Source organism: Nomascus leucogenys, chromosome 13 (assembly GCF_006542625.1).
Source record: "Nomascus leucogenys isolate Asia chromosome 13, Asia_NLE_v1, whole genome shotgun sequence".
In the NCBI taxonomy this organism is placed as follows: Eukaryota; Metazoa; Chordata; class Mammalia; order Primates; family Hylobatidae; genus Nomascus; species Nomascus leucogenys.
The window spans coordinates 88,000,274-88,020,960 of record NC_044393.1 but is presented as its reverse complement, the minus strand read 5'-3'; the positions used below and the strand labels follow the sequence as shown (position 1 = coordinate 88,020,960).

Below are 20,687 nucleotides of genomic sequence, written 5' to 3'. Positions count from 1 at the left end.
CTCTAACCCAATCCTATCCTTTATTCGGGTACCCCACCACTCACCCAAAGTCGTCCAGTCAGTGCTGCAGTCTATTTCCTTTGAGTCGGGGGGTTCTCCTCAATATCATCACTTCAGGGTTCACCAGAAAGATGTTACCAGACCCCACCACTTACCCAAAGCTAGCCATTGGGTTGGGGGTTTCCGTACTGTAGTTGCTTCTGTGGTCACCAGAAAGATGTTACAGGACACCAACACTTACCCGAAGTTAGCCTTTGGATCAGGGGTTTCTGTACTATAGTCCCTTTGTGGTCGCCAGAAAGATGTTACAGGAAAGGGGTCCTGATCCAGACCCCTAGAGAGGGTCTCTCTAGGATCTCACGCAAGAAAGAATTCAGGATGAGTCCTTAAAGTGAAAACAAGTTTATTAAGAAAGTAAAGGAACAGAAGAATGGCTACTCCATAGACAGAGCAGCCCCGAAGGCTGCTGGTTGCCCATTTTTATGGTTATTTCTTGATTACATGCTAAACAAGGGGTGGATTATTCATGCCTCCCCGTTTTAGACCATATATAGGGTAACTTCCTGACGCACGGCATTTGTACACTGTCATGGCCCTGGTGGGAGTGTAGCAGTGAGGACGACCAGAGGTCACTCTTGTGGCCATCTTGGTTTTGGTGGATTTTGGCCGGCTTCTTTACTACAACCTGTTTTATCAGTAAGGTCTTTATGACCTGTATTTTGGGCCAACCTCCTATGTCATCCTGTGACTTAGAATGCCTTAACGGTCTGGAAATGCAGCCCAGTAGGTCTCACCCTCATTTTACCCAGCCCCTATTCAAGATGGAGTTGCTCTGGTTCACACGCCTCTGACACTATCATTATTTTTTTGATGCATAGATTATCTTATATTTGTCCAGTGGGAGTCCCTCCAAGCTAGCTCCTGGGTCCTTTTGACAGATCCCCATCATTCTTTGAGCATGTCTTTACTTTTTTTTTTTTCTGAGACGGAGTCTGGCTCTATCACCCAGGCTGGAGTGCAGTGGCGTGATCTCAGCTCACTGCAAGCTCTGCCTCCCAGGTTCACGCCATTCTCCTGCCTCAGCCTCCCGAGCAGCTGGGATTACAGGCGCCCGCCACTACGCCAGGCTAATTTTTTTTTTGTATTTTTAGTGGAGACGGGGTTTCACTGTGTTAGCCAGGATGGTCTCGATCTCCTGACCTCGTGATCCGCCCGCCTCAGCCTCCCAAAGTGCTGGGATTACAGGCTTGAGCCACCGCGCCCGGCCATGTCTTTACTTTTTGACATGAGATGTTTCAGGCTCATTTATGCTTTTCCTGTACCAGCCCTGGAATGAATTTTTTCTTAAAAACAACAAAACACTACTGTCCCCTAACTCGGCCCTAAACCACCTTGTTTTCTTTTTGTAGAGAATGGTAACTTTTTTTTTCTGTCACCCAGGCTGGAGGACAGTGGTGCGATTATGGCTCACTGCAGCCTTGACCTCCTGGGGTCAAGTGATCCTCCCATCTCAGCCTCCCAAGTAGCTGGGACCACAGGTGCATGCCACCACGCCTGGCTAATTTTTGTGTTTTTCGTAGAGATGGAGTTTCGTCATGTTGCTCAGGCTGGTCTTGAACTCCTGGACTCAAGCAATCTGCCTGCCTTGGCCACCCAAAGTGCTGGGATTTACTTGTTTACTATTTTTTTCTTTTTCCTTTTCATTTATTATTTTATTTTATTTTATTTTTTATTTATTTATTTTTTTGAGACGGAGTCTCCCTCTGTCGCCCAGGCTGTAGAGCAGTGGCGCAATCTCGGCTCACTGCAAGCTCCGCCTCCCGGGTTCATGCCATTCTCCTGCCTCAGCCTCTAGGAGTAGCTGGGACTACAGGCGCCCGCCACCACGCCTGGCTAATTTTTTGTATTTTTAGTAGAGACGGGGTTGCACCGTGGTCTTGATCTCCTGACCTCGTGGTCCACCCGCTTTGGCCTCCCAAAGTGCTGGGATTACAAGCGTGAGCCACTGCGCCCGGCCCATTTAGTTTTATTTTTCAAAACAGAGATGGAGTTTCACCATGGTGCCCAGGCGGGTCTCAAACTCCTGGGCTCAAGTGATCCTCCTGCCTTGACCTTCCAAAGCATTGAGATTATGTAAAGGCATGGGCCAGCATATCTGGCCATACGTTTTTTCACTTAACAATTTATCCTGCAAATCTTTCCACGTGAGTCCATAAAGTAATTAGAACAAAGAATAAATATTAGAGCCAGATGCCGTGTTTCATGTCTGTAATCTCAGCTATTTGGGATGCTGATGTGGGAGCATTGCTTGAGGCCAGAAGTTTAAGACCAGCTTGGGCAACATGATGAGACCCCCAACTAAAAAAATAATTTTTTTTTTAATTAGCTGGGCATGGTGGCAAGCACCTGTAGTCCCAGCTACTTAGGAGGCCAAGGTGGAAGGACCAACTGGACACAGGAGTTCAAGGCTGCAGTGAACTGTGATTGTGCCTGTGAGCAGCCACTGCACTTCAGCCTGGGTGACAGAGCAAGACCCCATCTCTAAATAATAATAATAGTAATAATTCTCAGTAGGCGAAAACTTAGGGAAATGACTACTTTTGTGCAGTGTTTGTAGAAGTAAATTACCAAATTCTTCCTTTTCAGATAGATGTGGATTGAAGATCTTTAGAATTCAAGGAATCAACCGTGAGAGTCTTTTGAAAAGCCTTTCTGTGGTTTGTGTGTATTTTCCCTCTCCCTCTGGTTAGGACAAACTTAGTAAAGACTAAAGAAAGCTAACTTCTCTGGCACAGCGCAAGTTTGATCCTTTCACCTACCAAGAAATCCAGGGGGTAGAAGGCGGTATAGTTTTATATAAAGACCACTGGACTGGAAATCTGAGTTTAGGTTCTGGTTCTGCCTTCAATTTATTCTGGAACTTTTGATGGATCAAGAAATCAGCTGGGCATGATGGCTTATACCTGTAATCCCAGCACTTTGGGAGGCCAAGGTGGGCAGATCACCTGAGGTCTGGAGTTTGAATCTAGCCTGGCCAACACGGTGAAACCCTCTCTCTACTAAAAATAAAAAATTAGCCAGGCAAGCTGGCGCACACCTGTCCTTCCAGCTACTCGGGAGGCTGAGGCAGGAGAATCGCTTGAACCCAGGAGGTGGAGGTTGCAGTGAGCCGAGATAGCACCACTGCACTCCAACCTGGGTGACAGAGCGAGACTGTCTTAAAAAAAAAAAATTCTCTGTGAGGCGTTTGTCATCCATAAAACTGGATAAACGCCACCTGTTCTCAGAAGACTAAACTATTTTAATATTGCATAGGAAATAAGTGGTCCAAGACAAAGTAGAGATGTCATGGGTTATAGTTTATATAAAAGAAGGTACGTTTTTACCCAACAATATCATGTGAGGTAGAGAGGCAATGCGGTATCAACTATCTGAATAAACAAAAAGATTTTAGAGCTAGCAAGAGGGTTGTGGGGAGGAGGCTCTGGGCTAGAAGTACTGACGAAATATTAGAGTCGGGGTATTGGCAAGATAAACTCATTACGTAAAAGAGGAGGGAGAAACAGATTAAAGGAAAACAGTAAGTTTGAGTATACCCTAATAATAATAAATTGATGGTGTACAGTTATAAAAATGTGTTTACATGGTTAGGAAATCTTTAAACATGTAAAATCACGTAGAATAGACATATATTTAGAAAACCCACGCAAAACCAAATGAAATAGTAACAGGGATGGAGGTTGCCCAAATAACTTTGGACCGACAATGCTAATAGTTGATATTAGAATACAGAAATGGGTCACGGCGCAATCAGAAAAGCTGTGACCAGAATGTTTCAGCAATGCAGCTGATGAAAATCAATGGCAGTACTAAAGACTGCTCCTCACTGTCCTGACAATGTCAACGGCCTTAAGCAAGAAACAATTAAAGAGGCCGGGCGTGGTGGCTCACGCCTGTAATCCCAACACTTCGGGAGGCTAAGGCCGGTGGATCACTTGAGGTCAGTAGTTCGAGACCGGCCTGGCCAACATGGTGAAAACCCGTCTCAACTAAAAATACAAAAATTAGCTGGGCATGGTGGTACGCACGTGTAATCCCAGCTACTTGGGAGATTGAAGCATGAGAATAGCTTGAACCTGGGCGGCGGAGGTTGCAGTGAGCCGAGATCATGCTACTGCACTCCAGCCTGGGCGATAGAGCCAGTCTCGGGGAAACAAACAAACAAAACATTAAAAAAAGGAACCTGAATACATATTTTTAATTTTTGAACTTTGACAATAATAAAGAATACTTTATACAAGTAAGAAGGGGTTGGTAACATTTAAAGAAATACCAAATAGAATTATTTTGGACCTTGGAATCCAAATAAAAGCCAGAGGGACTGAAATCAGTATCTTCAAGATACTTCAAGCTAATAGTCATCAATGATAAGAAATAATGACATGTATTATAGCTTGCCTGTATTGTAGCTTTACTGGGAGACAAGTACTGTGTGAAGTCCTTTAGATATACTACCTCATTTAATTATCAGAACAGAGATGAGTTAGATCAATACTGCCCTTAGACTTGGGCAAGAGGGGCCCCTGCCCTGTGTCTCTGCTTTAGAGGGCCTTTGCTGTCAGGATTTATACCATCCAAGCCTCAGGGAAATTCTTCTCCACTCTACTTATCCTGTGTCCTCAAAACCAAACGTGACTGCTTCTGAACACTCTGTAGCTCCGTGGGCTATACCACTGCCAGCATTGGAAACAGACATGGTTTTGGACTTTGCAGAGGATTTCAGTGGTGGAAACATGTAGGTTGGCAAAGGCAAATTAACTCGTCAAGTCATGCCTTTCAGATAGCATAGATGCAATAGATTCTTGCTGAATGAAGTATCTTTCTCCAGTAGTTTCCAGCGTCCATTTTCCTTTCTTCTTTCTGTGTTTGAATCGGTAGTTCCAGAGGTAATCACAAATTGAACAGTATTCACTGCAAGTGCACACGGTGTCTGGGGAACATTTTTCATTAACAAACAATTCATATGACTGTTCAATATTTATATAAGTAGTTTTCTATGTAACATGTGAGAGGCAAGATATTCTTCCATTAGCAATTACATGCATATTGAATGTGGAATCAAATATAGTTCTGTTTTATTTTTATTAAAATGTTCACATTTAATTGCATGTTCAAAAAATTAAATGGGAAGTTTTACTTCAGCTCCGAATGCAGGAAGTCACAAGAAAAAGCCAGATAACCTACAAAATCATAACTTTTCTTGAATCCATCAATGAGCTGTGCTTACAAGGCAACCAAGTTCGCTGAAATCCAAAGAGTGACAAAGCCTTGCAAGGAGAGATGTGAGGCATAAACGGCTTCACCTTTGGCAAAGGGAGGGGAAAGAGAAGGCCCAAGTACAAATAGGTAAGATAAAATCAGCTAACATTTTAATGAATTATTATTACTATTTTTGAGACAGGGTCTCACTCTGCCACCCAGGCTGGAGTGCAGTGGCGTGATCATGGCTCACGGCAGCCTCTATTTCCTGGGCTCGAGTGATCTCCCTGCCTTAGCCTCTGGAGTAGCTGGTACTACATGTATGCACCAATATACCCAGCTAATCTTTTTTTTATTTGTTTTGTTTTGTTTTGTTTTTGAGATGGAGTTTCACTTGACTGGAGTGCAACGGTGCGATCTTGGCTCACTGCAACCTCCGCCTCCTGGGTTCAAGTGATTCTCCTGCCTCAGCCTCCCGAGTAGCTGGGATTACAGGCATGTGCCACCATGCCCGGCTAATTTTTTGTATTTTTAATAGACACGGCATTTCACCATGTTGGGGTCAGGCTGGTCTCGAACTCCTGACCTCGGGTGATCCGCCTGCCTCGGACTCCCAAAGTGCTGGGATAACAGGCGTGAGCCACCGTGCCCAGCCCCAGCTAATCTTATTATGATTCTTAGTAGAGACGAGGTCTTGCTGTGTTGCTCAGGCTGGCCTCAAACTCTTGAGATCAAGTCATCCGCCCACCTCAGCTTCCCAAAGTACTGAGATTACAGGCAAGAGCCACCATGCCTGGCCAATTTTAATGAATTCTTAGGGGCCAAGTATGGGCTAGCATGTCAATTTGTAATCGCTCATAGCAGAGGAAAATATTGAGAAAGTTATGCAAGAAACACCAAAAAAAAATAGACTGTGATAATTAATAGGTAATTTTCCCTTCTACACACACTTTCAGAGATGAGATGATCCCCGTATTATAGAAATGTTTATGAACACAGAAAAAGATGTAAATAAAATTTTTAATACTTAGTTTGGACACAGGGCCTGACGGCTGGTGCTGTCATACACTGTTGGAGGAAGGTATACTGGAAAACAAGTTGGCTATATTAGAAAAGGTTTTAAAAATACACATGCTGTGTGATCAAATAATTCCAGTTGCAGAAATGTATTATATGCTAATAGCAAAAAAAAAAAAAAAAAAAGGCAGAGAAATTTACTTACAAAGTTGTTTATATTTTCCGGCAAGAAACAGATGGCACACTTAAACTAGAAAAGCGAAGTGAATTTAATGAAGGACTATTTATAAAGGTGTGGGCAGGATTAAGGGAAATCAACAAAGGATGGTGGAGTACTCTGGGGTTAGGAACAGGAGGGACACCTTACCACCCTAAGCACGAAGGTGCAGGGTAGGGAGCTGTCACAGGAACCCAGGGAGGGTAACAGTAGGAGAGAACCTCCAACCAGGTGCGGTAGCATCTAGTTCAAGGACACAGCCAAGTAGTAGCCCTTTGGGGAGCAAGCTTGGGGCAGAAATATCCTGATCTCCCTTTTTTCCTATCCTTGGATTTCTTGCTGGTGCCTCCATTGGCCAAACCTACTGGAAGCCAGAGGGCAAGGAAGCCCAGTGATGTAAAGATCAGCCTCCCCAACCAAACAACATGGTGGAGAAAGGGAGAGGATGGACCGAAAGCTATTCAAAAGATCCAGCACAATGTTTGCCATGGCATTGCTTATAATGGTAAAATATTGGAAACCACCTCAATGTCTAACACTTGGGAATTTGCAAAACAACTTACATTGGGTTCATATCTTGGAATACATGCCACCATTAAAATTTAAGTTTTGGAAGTATTATTTATTAAGATGAAAAGATGTTCATAATATATTGTTGAATGAAACAAAATTTTATGTACAGTCTGATCACAGTTTTCTGTCAGCATTTTGTGTGTGTGTGTGTGTGTGTGTGTGTGAATTTATACATTAAAAATGTCTGGACGAATCAAATGTTAACAATGCTTCTTTGGAGGTGGTGAGATTATGGATCATTTTGATATTCATAATTTTGCTTCTCTGTATATTCTGCTTTTTCTACAATGTGTAATAAAAAATTAAAGTTCTTTTTTAGAAAAACGGGAGAGATGGCATGATCCCAAATTAATTCTGTGAGTTAAATAGGTGCTATTATTAACACTGATAAGGAAGATTCCTTAAAACTTCTATTAGAAGCCAATTTCATTTACATACACAGTTGAAAAATTCTTAAATAAAATTTCAGCAAAGATTTGAGCAATAATAACCATCATTGTATATTTAACTAGATGCCAATTACTGTATTGGGAAACTTAACTGATTAACTTATTTTCATACAACACCATGAAGAAGGTATTAACATTTCCATTTTAAGGTGAGGAAATCAAAGCTTAGAAAAAAAACTATGTCTAAAGATACACAGTTAATAAATAGTAAAACTATATTCAAAGTCAGGTCTGTCTTCATCTAAATCCAATGTTTTCAACCCCTGCACTGTATACCATACCATGACTCGGTGGAACTCATCTCCAAATACAAGACCAGGAGATCAAAAAGAAAACTTTGGATGTATTACATCATGTCAACAGAGCGAATAGTGAACATCAGAAGAATACTTTATAGATACTGCTAAGGCACGGTGCACGGTATACTTTTTTTTTTTTCTTTTTTTGAGACAGGGTCTCACTCTGTTACCCAGGCCGGAGTGCTGTAGCGTGATTTTGGCTCACTGCAACCTCTGCTTCTTGGGTTCAAAAAAATTAAATTCTAGTAAGCTCTAAGAAATAAGAGACCAACAAAAATTACTTATTTGGATGGAGCAGGACAGACAGGGCAGGCTGGGGTGAGGACGAGCACATCAGGTGTAGGGTAGGTGAAGGGAGGACACGGGGCTTCCAGGGTGGGTGAAGGGGGAGGGACACGGGGGACACCCAAGGCAGCACCTGGAAGGACAGTCCTACCAGCTGGGCTTCCCTGCAGGAGTCTGAGAACCTTTGCCTGGCACGCTCAGCAATGCATTTTATTTGATGGGTGAGTGGGGAGCTTTGGAAGTTTGCTTTTATATTTATGAAGTGTTTGTTTTCACTGCAGATGTTTTATCTGCTGATGTCTTTTATTTTGCGGACTTTCTCAGACATCTGCTGTGGTCACACGTGATGGTGGCTGAGTTGGATTTTGGCCCACATGTCAGGCAGAGACTGCCCAGCAAACCCAAACTGTGAATTTCAAGTTGATTCTCAGAAGGTTACAAGGACACAGTGCTGGTTAAGCTGAGGCGGGGATAAGGTAGTTACTATTATTTGTATTATTCTCATTTCACAGGTCCGGTCTAGAGAGTTGTGTTTGCCATAGATATCAGTGCCTATCATGAAACAAGTCCAGCAGTTGTGATCGGATCTGAATCATGTGTCATATGTTGGCAGTTTCTGTATTTAGTTTTCCGCACAGCAGCCATCATCATACTTTTTTTCATGGTCTAGAGTTACACTGTCCAATATGGTAGCCACTACCCACATGTGGATATTTAAATTAAAATTAATTAAAATTAAATGATATTAAAAATTCAGTTCCTCAGTTGCACCAGCCGTACTGCAAGTGCTCAATAGCCATTTGTGGCCAGCGGCAACTTCATTGGAGAGCACAGGGTTATACAGCAGTTCCACCATCTCAGAAAGTTCTTCTGGGCAGTGCCGGTCTAGAAGTTTCTTAATTTTCTCTTTAAAATGGTGGATGACTTCCACACAGAGTTGTTTGTGGGCAGATAATTTTATCATTCAGCTTCTCACAATTTTTATCCAAGAGCCTATAAAATTCAATTTTGGTAAACACACTTTATTGTTTGGAGATTGTCGTTTCCTAAAGGGCAGAGATGTTCTTCCTCTATTTTTGTGGAGAGCCTTAGTTCACTAAATTTAATAAGTGTTTGCTGGTGCCAATTACCGTAGTGTACTGAACTCTGCACAAGGCCAAGCAAATGTCATGTCTGAGGCAGCCTTAATATTTCTCAAGCAATCTCTGGTTGGTTTCATAGCATGTAGCAGAGGAATCCAGCATTTCTTGGCATTCTTGGAAGTTCGAGACGTTATACTGTGTCCGTGCCAGGATGGATACACAGATGCCACAGTACTTCCCTCCTGGCCTTGGTAGCAAAGAACTATGGGCAAGCTCAGGCTCCCCACTTAAGTTAGTTCAGCACCTTAGGGGGCAGGCATTGGTAGGATGAGGGTTAAGAGACCAGCTTGGAGCTTAGTACTTATATGTACTTCCATTTATTCATTTAACAAGTATTAATGGAACCTTATGACCGCCAAGCATTGCAGTAGGCACTGGGGAATGAAGAGATGAAAATGACAAGGTCCCTGCCCTTGAAGAACTTATAATCTAGTGCGGAGCAGACAATGAAGATTTAATTCCGCGCGGCCAATTTTAACTCCATGCGGTAAATGCAGTGACAGGTGTCACGGGCAATATGAGGAGATCAGGGATGGCCTCCTGCAGAAGTGATGCCCACAACTATAGGAGGCCTGAGAGCAGACGTCTCCATACTAGGAAGACTCTGTCTCTGGGGATTTGGGTGAGAAAGGGGTGTTCTAGAGAAGCGGAGAAGTTGCGACAGATGTATAGTTCATGTGGGTTTGGCTTTGTTCATGTAATTGATGGAAACTCATGACAAGATGGAAGAGCAAGAAGACCTAGATTGTCATCATTCTTCTCATTCTGAGTTTGAGCCAGAGTCGATGAGTTTTAGAACACAGTCATATGTGAGTTGGAGTAAGTATAATGCCAGAGAATGAGGGTGACTCTAAAAATAGCCTTCACCAACTGTTGCCATGATTCTAATGTGGATTTTTGGCATGCCTCGGGAGAGCTGCCCGTGGGTTTGGGGCTATAGCAGGAAATGACCATAGAGAATGTGGGCAGAGGATTGAGCCAGTTGATCTGCGGCAGCTTGTGTCTTAGGGGGCGGGGGCTTAGAGACAAAGGAGGTGAGAAAAACTGCAGTAGACAGGGAGGCAAGGCGTGGGATCTGCCTCAAGAACACTCTTATTTGCCATTATTGCTACCAAATTGTGCAGGAGGAGTAGACGTCTCCAGCCCAATTCATCCAACCAAGGATCCTGGTTTAAATGTTTTACCCATGGTCATGGGCACTCAGGATGTGTCTCTCTCCACGGGCTTCCCTTCCGATAGGCAGAAAGTCTTCCCTAGTGATTTAGGTAGACTGAGGTAGTTATTTAGTTTACATCATGGCAGTCTTTGGCATGGTCTAACTCATGGCAGGTCTAAATCTGACATTATCCTATTTATTTGCTCTTTTGTCTTCAAATTCCTCCAAATAGCTTTTCCTCTAGTTAAGCAGCCCTGTCTGAGGTCACATTCTGTCCATTTCTACCTTCTTGCCTTTGCTTTCCTCTACAATACCCCTTCCTCTCCCTTTTCTTTTTCCTTCCTTTAACAAATGCTACCCATTGTTCTCATTGTTCAAGACCCAGGTTAAGCCCCATGTACTCTGTGAAAGCTTCCATACCTACTCTAGCTCATGCTATCTTTTCCTCTTTAGGATTTTTGTGTTTTAGTCCAAATACTGCCATCTGACATTGAGACATTGATGTTGAAAAGGAAGAAATCACCTTATTTTATTTTATTTTATTTATTTTTTTTGAGACGGAGTCTCGCTCTATCACCCAGGCTGGAGTGCAGTGGCGCAATCTCAGCTCACTGCAAGCTCTGCCTCCCGGGTTCACGCCATTCTCCTGCCTCAGCCTCTCCGGGTACCTGGGACTACAGGCGCCCGCCACTATGCCCGGCTAATTTTTTGTATTTTTAGTAGAGACGGGGTTTCATCGTGGTCTCGATCTCCTGACCTCGTGATCCGCCCGCCTCGGCCTCCCAAAGTGCTGGGATTACAGGCATGAGCCACCGAGCCCGGCCGGGGAAGAAATCACTTTAGAGACTACTTAAGGCCTTTACCTTGATTAATCTGTCCTTTGTCTCTTCTTCTGGAGGAAGATTGTTCGTTCTTGTAAACATTTTCTATTGAAAAGACAAATATAACATCATCATCAAAGGAGAGAATGAATGCCCATAATCCCATTATCTTAGTACAACAATTTTAAGTACTGCGCAGTTCTTTCTCAGTCATACATATTGTTTTATATCAGCTCATAAACCATTTTATATTTGTTTTTTTCCTCCAGTTAACATTATAACCCAAACACTTCCTATGTTTTTTCACAGAAGTATAACATTCCCACGTGTTACTGTAGGGTGGTTTTATCAAGCCATTAAGCCACTCCCCTGACACTGGACATTGGGGCTGATTAAACTGCCATATCTTTTTTTTTGAGATGGAGTCTCGCTCTGTCGCCAGGCTGGAGTGCAGTGGTGCGGTTTCAGCTCACTGCAACCTCCACCTCCGGGGTTCAAGTGATTCTCCTGCCTCAGCCTCCCGAGTATAGCTGGGACTGCAGGCTTGTGCCACCACACCAGGCTAATTTTTGTATTTTCAGTAGAGATGGGGTTTCACCATATTGGCCAGGATGGTCTCGATCTCCTGACCTCATGATCCGCCCGCCTTGGCCTCCCAAAGTGCTGGGATTTCAGGTGTGAGCCACAGCGCCTGGCTGAAGCTCCCATTTCAAAAGAATGATCTGTTGCTGTTGATTCCATCTGCTGTTAGCTCTGAGAATTTGCTCTATTGATGATCCCTCTCTTGGATCTTATTTTCTCGTTGTCTTTGGACACCTCTTAAATCTACAAGGATGTTGCAGTCTTACCTATCCTAAAAAATATCTCAACCCTGTTACCCGTCATCTTCTGTGGCCTCCACTACTTCCTAACCCACTCATTCTTTTACCCCTTTTTGTTTGCCTCTCCTCCCCTGCCACCCCCTCACTTCAACACAGTATGAAGGGTCCTCAAAAAATTCAAAGTAAAACTATCCTATGGTCCAGCAATCCCACTACTGGGTATATATTCAGAGGAAATGAAATCAGTTGAAGAGGTATCTGCACCCCCATGTTCACTGCAGCTTATTCACAAAAGCCAAGATATGGAATCAACTTATATGTCCATGGTGGGATGAATGGATAAAGAGAATGTGGTGTATACAGACACAATGGAATACTATTCAGCCTTAAAAAAGAAGGAAATCTTGTTATTTGATACCGCATAGATGAACCTGGAGGACAAAATGAGCCAGGCACAGAAGGAAAGTCTCTTTTTAACCACTGCATCTGCAAGTCCAAAGAGGTCTTCTCAGTCCTGTTGTCTTTGACATTGACTGTCCTATTTTAAAACTCGTTTCCCAGACTGTCGGTGACACCACATTTCCATTGTGCTTCTCCACTTTCTTTCTAGATCTTTCTCTGCCTTTTTCACGGACTCCTCTTCAGCCTTTCCAAAACGAAGGTCTTTCTCCAGGGCTCTCCTTGGCCCTCTTTTCTTGCCTTCTCCCCTCTCTTTCTAGGCAGTCATTTACTCTCTCATCTTTAGCTAATGACGCCGTACGAATGATTCCATATCTGGAGTCACATCTCCCAAGCCCTCAGCTCACCTTCGCCATCGCTGGCATCAGCACAGCTCCCTGGTACTGGTCCAGCACCTACAGCCAACACACTCAGGACCCAACCCTCCATCTTTGCTTCTCACCCAGGCTTTCCAGCTGAATTCCCTTTTTTCCTATCCTTCCACAGATGGTCCAAAATCTCTGAATCATCTTTCATTCTTTCCTCTCCTCATATCTCACCGACTCATTTAGCATCCAGAATGTGTCTCATCCATTTTCTAATTTCCATTCAAACCCACAAAGTTTTTATTTAGAAAAATTTTGAAATACAAAAGCAGTATATGCTGGTGTCAAAAATTCAAATGCTATCTAATCTATCACAGGAGTGGAGTTAAATAAATGAAAAATAAAGAAAGAAAAAAGTTCAGATGATATGATGTGTATTAATCACATGTAATATTATTGTAATCAGGTGTATGGTTATATGGAGCAAAAAGTGAGTTTTCCTCTTCATACATTCACTCCCCAACTCCTCTTCAAACTCGATTTCCTTTCCCAGTAGTAACAACTGTTTACACTCATACTTTTTTAAAAAGTGGATTTACAATCACAATCACACTTTTTTTTCTCATTAGTGGGATTATACTATATAGTATCTTACTCCCCCATCCCCATGTAATATGTGAGTCTTCCATGGAAGACAATACAAAGTCTAGAAATAAATCCACACATACATAGTCAATTAATTTTGAGAAAGTATAAAGTCAATTAAATGGCAAAAGGATAGTCTGCAACAAATGGTGCTGTAACAACTAGACATCACACACACAAAATTAACTTCAACCCTTTAATCTCACAAAATATATAAAAGTTGACTCAAATGGATAATAGACTGAAACATAAGAGCTAAAACATTAAGTTTCTAGATAGAAACATGGGAGAAAATATTTGTGACCTCCAGCTAGGCAAATATTTTTTAGGACACAAAAAAACATGAACCAAAAAAGAAAAAAAATAATAAAAAAGTGTATTTCACCAAAGTTAAAAACCTCTGCTCTTTGAAATCTACCATTAAGAGAATGAAAAGACAAGTTATGGACTAGGAGAAAACATTCGCAAAACACACATCGGATAAAAGATTTGTATTTAGGATATATAAATATACATTTTGGTAACATGAAGACAATCCAATTGTAAAAAGAATAAAAGATTTGAACAGACATGCCACCAAAGAAGACATATTGATTGCAAATAAACACATGGAGAGTGTTCAGTATCATTAGTCATGAGGACAAGGCAGATTAAGTGCACAATGAGATATCATTAGACATTTGCTAGAATGGTTCAAATTAAAAAGGCTAACAAAACCAAGTGCTAACAAGGGTATGGAACAACTAGAACTTTCATACATTGCTGGTGGGGATCTAAAATATATCCCACCTTGGAAGACAGTTGGGCAGTTTAAATTTACATTTATCACGCCACCCAGTTAAATTTACATTTATCACATGACTTAGCAGATCTACTCCTAGGTATTTACCCAAGAGAAATGAAAACATATGTTCACACAAAATACCTGAAAACAAATGTTTTTAGCAGCGTTATTAATAATGACCAAAAACCTGGAAACAATCCAAATGTTCATCAGTTGGTGACTGGACAAATTGTGGTATATCCATTCAATAGAATACTACTAAGCAATAGAAAGGAACAAGTTACTGATGTATGCAACAACTTGGATGAATCTCAGACATTATGCTAAGTAAAAGAAACCAGACACAAAATGCTACAAACTATATAATTCCATTGATGTCAAATGCTGGAAAAGGCGAAGCTGTAGAAACAGAAATCAGATCAGTGGCTGTCAGAGGGAGGGTAGGGGATAGACTGCAAGCTGGCACAAGGGAACCTTAAGGGCAATGTAAATGTTCTTTACCTTGAATGTGGTGGCAGCTACAGGATTTCATAGAATTGTTGACACTCACTGAACACTTTTAAAAGGTGAATTTTCATCAAACTGTAAACTGCTTATGATTGTGGATAGCTTTGTTCTTTGCTTCTTGTGTTTTTCAGTTTCCTAAAGTGTACACATTAACTTTTAAAAAATAAAGATTATTTTAAAAACCTGGAAAAAAAGGTGAATATTTATTTATTTATTTATTTATTTATTTATTTATTTATTTATTTTTTGAGACAGAGTCTCGCTCTGTCACCAGACTGGAGTGCAATGATGTGATCTCTGCTCACCGCAACCTCCGCTTTCCACGTTCAAGCTGTTTTCCTGCCTCAGCCTCCTGACTAGTTGGGATTACAGGCACGCACCACCACACCTGGCTAATTTTTGTATTTTTAGTAGAGACAGGTTTTGCCAAGTTGGTCAGGCCGGTCTCAAACTCCTGATCTCGTGATCCACCCACCCTGGCCTCCCAAAGTGCTAGGATTACAGGCGTGAGCCACCACGCCTGGCCAAAAAAGGTGAATTTTATCTGATTAAATTACCTGACTAAATTTGCCAGCTGAATTAAACTTGACTTGAAAAAAAAAAAAAAGAAAAAGGAAAAGGAAGTGAGCTGATTTTATATTTTGATAGATAAGGTCAAATTATCCTCCAAAATGGCTACACCAGTAGAATTTGAGAGTGCCTATTTTGCTATACACTTGCACAAATGAATATAATCAAAATTTTAAAAGCTTTGTCTGTTTGATGGTGAAAAATGTTTTGATCCTTGATACTTCATGCATGCAGCATTAAGATCTTGTTCTGGCCAGGCGCGGTGGCTCATGCCTGTAATCCCAGCACTTTAGGAGGCTGAGGCGGGCAGATCACGAGGTCAAGAGATCGAGGCCAGCCTGGCCAACATGGTGAAAACCCGCCTCTACTAAAAATACAAAAAAATTAGCTAGGCGTGGTGATGTGCGCCTGCAGTCCCAACTACTTGGGAGGCTGAGGCAGAAGAATCGCTTGAACCGGGGAGGTGGAGGTTGCAGTGAGCGGAGATCGCGCCACTGCACTCCAGCCTGGTGACAGAGCTAGACTCCATCCCAAAAAAAAAAAAAAATCTTGTTCTAATTGGTCTCCTCATTTTTAGTCTTTTCTCTTTCCAAATCATCTTATATAATTTTAATAGAGTAATCCTTCTTGTGCCTAGTTCTAATAATATCTCAACAAATCTTTAATAATCCCCCATCACCTACAAAATTAAGTCCAAACCCTTCAGCCAGATCTTTAAGCTCTCCTTGTTCTATGTCAGCTTCCCTTTTCTCCCTTCTGTGCTGCGCCTCTCTTACCACTTTTAGTAAGTGATTATAAAGCCTGACTCTTAGACTTCTAGCTCAATGGTTCTTACACATCAGAATCCTGGAAAGCTTTTAAAAGACGGGGCTGTCCAAGCCTTGTCTGCAGAGATTTGGATTTTACTGGTCTGAAGCGTGGCCTGGGGGTGTTCTGTTTTGTTTTGTTTGTGGTGTCCAGGTGATTTTAATTTGCAGTCAGCATTGTGAACCACTGCTCTAGCTGATCTGGCCATCAGCTAGATAAATTTCATGCATTCCTGCCTTTATATTTTTGTACTGTTTGTTCCCTCCACCTGGAACACCTGTCCTGTTCTCTTTAGCTGTCCAAGTCCTCTTCAATTTTTAGGCGCCCCCTAACACCCAGCTTCAATGCAACACTACACTGAAGCTTTGCTTGATCTCTTGTGCCAAATATGATTTCTCCTTTGAACTTTTTTTTATAACTTCCTTCAGATATTTGTCATGTTCTACTTTGTAACATATAGGTTTTTAAAATTTGTTTTTTTTTCCCATAAGACTGTAAGCTCCTTGAAAAACCTGTAGATAATTAATTTTTTTTTTGAGGCAAGGTCTAGGTTTGTTGCCCAGGCTGAAGTGCACTGGCGTGATCACGGCTCACTGCAGCCTCGACCTCCTCAGGCTCAGGCAATCCTCCCACCTCAGCCTCTTGAGTGGCTGGGACTATAGGTGCACGCCACCATGCCTAGCTAATGTTTTGGATTTCTTCACAGAGATGGGATTCTCACCATGTCGCCCAGGCTGGTCTCAAATTCCTGGGCTTAAGCAATCCACCTGCCTCAGCCTCCCAAAGTGGTGGAATTACAGATGTAAGCCACTGTGCCCGGCCTAACTAATCTTACTGATCATTTAGCACATGACTCTATGGGGCGCTTACTTAGTAGGGACTCAGTAAATTTTTTTTGAATGTTTATTCTGGCTACTTCTCCACTTTGCACAGTTGTTCCCTCTGCCTGACACACTCTTCCCCAGCTATCCCCATGGCCCAATGTCACCTTAGTAGAGTGATCACCCCTGACTATTCTATTTAACACGGTAACACTGACCCTTCCCTCACTCCTTTTCCCTCTTTGTTATTTTGCAAATTGCTGTCATCAGCGAAATGCTCACTTACTGATTGCCTGTCTCCTCTCACTAGAACATAAGTTCCATGAGGAAGGGCCTTTGTTTTGTTCACTATTATACCTCCAGTGCCCACTGCAGTGCCTGGCATATGGTACATGCTCAAAAAATATTCATTGAATTTAATGAATGACCTTTGTGAACATTCATCTTATTTTGTATAATTCTCTTAAGAACCCACAGCTAAGCAAGGTAGGCATGTGAAGCCCATCATCAGATAAGAACATTTGAGGTTTGAGAGTAGGGTGAAGCATTTTGTTCAAGTTCATAAACTTTTCTGTGACAGAGCGGAATGCAGAACTCAGCTGTCCTGATTCCTATTCCAGGACTCTCACACTACCCTCTACTGACTTCCGGCCATCCTCTAACTTCAGTCCCTCTGTCCCATCCTTATCCATACCCTAAGAATTGAGGGGCCCAGGTCAAGAGTGCAAATAGGGGCTTACGCAGCCCATTTCACATTTGGCCATTTTGGCCAATTTCATATTGATGACCATGTTTTCATCAGCAAGTTACATGCCAAGCAAGCAAACTATTAAATATGTCTGTTCTACCTTAACAAATGTATGTCTTCAGAATGGTTAGGCTGGTTCACAGGCAGGATTCGCAGACTTCCTGCAGTTGTGAGCAGAACATCACAGCCAGGTTGCCATGTGAATATGGGGCGTGCCCGATCTTCTCTTCCCACCCCTGGTCCTTTGCTTCATTCCTATAGGCTGCATGTGTGCATCTTTAGAGACTCCTCTTGCATAAGTTCTGCCACTCCCCAGCAAACAACTATCCCTTGGAACCAGACACACCTTTGGTGCGGCCTTGGGAGAATGGACTTGAGGAAGAGGCCACATAGGCCTGAAGATGAGCTTGGGGTGAAATGGGCAGGATTCTGGGGTCCTGGGCACCTAAGCATGGGAAGCGGGGCTGCTGGTGAGGGTGCTTCCTGGGCTTCACAGACTCTGTCCTGAGGAGAGAGGTGCAGTTTGAGAAGGCCAGACTGGGGCCCGCTTTGTCTAGGTCTAAGGATAGTGCTGAGCCTACCTCTCCCTGTCCCCAGACCAGACTATAAGCCTATTGAGGACCCAGGTTAATTTTCCCCCTCCCCTGGAAGGTGTGTGGTTTAAATGGAGATGACAATTCCAGTTGGAGTTGAGCCTATGGAAATAAACTAACCCTCTCTGGCTTGTTTCTTTATCTATGAGAATTGGATGAGATAATCTCTAAAATCGACTTCAAAATCTTACACACACACACGCGCACACACACACACACTCCCCTACCTCCAAGGGCCACTCATCCCCTCTGGGTCTGCAGAGTGACACTACCTACCAGCTGGACTGTCAGAGCCTGGTAGACATTTTCCCAGACATGGAGGCAGAATGCTTTAAATCCTAACAGAGGTAAGATTTTGTTTTATGCCTTCAGAGCTGGAAGACTAAGGGACCCTAGGGACCTCACTTTCCATGGACACTTTGGTGTCCATGAGTCATTTCTATTATCTCAAAGTTCCAATTTTTATTTTTATTTCCAACTGATCAATCTCTTAATGGCAGGGCAAACACTTTATTGTCTTTGAGTTTGCAGAGAATGGAGAGGGAGACTCCTTTCTTTTGTTTTTTTCTTTTCTTTCTTTTTTTTTTTTTTTTGAGATGGAGTCTTCCTCTGGTACCCAGGCCAGAGTGCAGTGGCGTGATCTCGGCTTACTGTAACCTCCACCTCCTGGGTTCAAGTGATCCTCCTGCCTCAGCCTCCTGAGTAGCTGGGATTACAAGCACATGCCACCATGCCCGGGTAAATTTTTCCGTATTTTTATTAGAGATGGGGTTCGCCATGTTGGCCAGGCTGGTCTTGAACTCCTGATCTCAGGTGATCTGCCTGCCTTGGCCTCCCAAAGTGCTGGGATTACAGGCGTGAGCCACTGCGCATGGCCGAGGGAGGCTTTTTTCTCTGACACCAACAGGTCTAGTGTAGATGGCAGCTTGCAGGAGGCCGAGGCCAAATCCGAAGATGGAACCTCTTCGCTGGGGGAATGCATGCTCTGGCTCAAACCAACAATTGTCTACTGAGGGCTTACTGCGGCTATGAGAAATCCTAAGCAGGACAGCACCATATTGGAACTTCATATTAATTTATTGGAGGTGGGGTGGGGGCTGTGTGTGCAAGGCATAAATTCATAGAAGATAAAACAACACAACAGGACAAGACCATTCAAGAGTTGCACAAAGGCAGTGGTTTGTGGTCAAATGTGCTGTTATACAGAGTTCAGAGAATAAAGATAAGTGTGTGAATAAGAGGTCCCAGATCTATGGCCATGGTGTCCTGGGACCAGTCATATCTGGACAGTCTCTCTTAGGTATTTACCTGGGTGTGCAGGCAGAACCCTCTTTGGGAGACAGGAGCAGTTACTGTAATAAACATAGGGGCTGTATGATGGGGGGTCATAATAACGTGTAAAAATACCAGGAACATCAACAGAAGCTATTTTTAACCTTTATTCTCATTTTCCTTGAAACTACCAGGTTTCAAGTACCCTCCTGTAAGGACCAGGTGTGTACTTACAAAAGAGTGCCCCTGTCCTATTCTTAGGAAGAACTATTCGCCAAGGGCAAGGAGTCCAGACGAGTTGGAGCTGCAAGGCTGGGCAGCCCCTTCAAGGGCTGGGCCTGGCAGGGGAACCCGACTGAATAGCCACCAGGATCCCTCCGCCAGTGTAATGATTCACATTTTCCGTTGTCTGCCATAGGTTTTTTGGACAATAAGATAGTGTCCCACATACACACCGTTAATATCTGCTTGGTGCAACAATGCCAGTGGGATGCAATGATTCAAAACTCCCAATTCCTCCTCCCTAGACCCTGAAGCCACGGGGCGTCTTCAGAGTGACGTGCCTGGCACACAGTAGGTACTTGACAGATGTCAACTCCCTTCTTCCCGTTCCTCACTCCCCCCGCCGACTCCAACCCTCAAACGCTCTCTGGGCATTCTCTCCACCTCTCAGGAGCGCCACTTTCCCTAAAACGGCCTGGCCATGCGGGTCTCCCCAGCTCCACGCCCATTCGCTTCAGCAGCCGCCTGCTCAAGGCCTGCTAAGTGCAGGGTCCCACGGGCCTCCCAAGCCGAGCGCAGGGTCGCTTCCCGAAGACCCGCAGAGGTGGCCGCACCTTCTTAAGGCAGGAAGGCGGGGGAGAGCTGCGTGCGCTCTGCTCGCCCGTTTTGCACGCTGAGCTCTAGCGCAGGAGCCCGACTTTGTCTGGCTTTGTCCCCTCCGCGGCCCCGAGGCTGTCCTGAGAGCGCGGCGCCCCACACACCTGCTGCCCGCAAGGAGTCGGCAGGAGAGGAGGAGCGAGGGCGGCGAGAGGGCTGCGAGAGGCCCCCTCCCCCGGCTTGCCGGCCTACCCTGATCCGGGCGCCCCGGGGAACGCGCGGCGGGACCCGGGCGGCGGGACCCGGGGTTGGGTGCGG

At 43.6% G+C, this 20,687-nt stretch overlaps 1 protein-coding gene across 1 annotated transcript in view; it reads left to right on the top strand.

Moving 5' to 3' along the window:
• Positions 1-20,687, top strand: part of ZC3HAV1L (zinc finger CCCH-type containing, antiviral 1 like) — a 54,654-nt gene that overhangs the window by 33,561 nt on the left and 406 nt on the right. Inside the window, exon 5 of the mRNA XM_030826772.1 lies at positions 20,396-20,664. Coding sequence (XP_030682632.1) covers positions 20,396-20,664 — 269 coding nt within the window. The remainder of the gene's footprint in view (positions 1-20,395; positions 20,665-20,687) is intronic.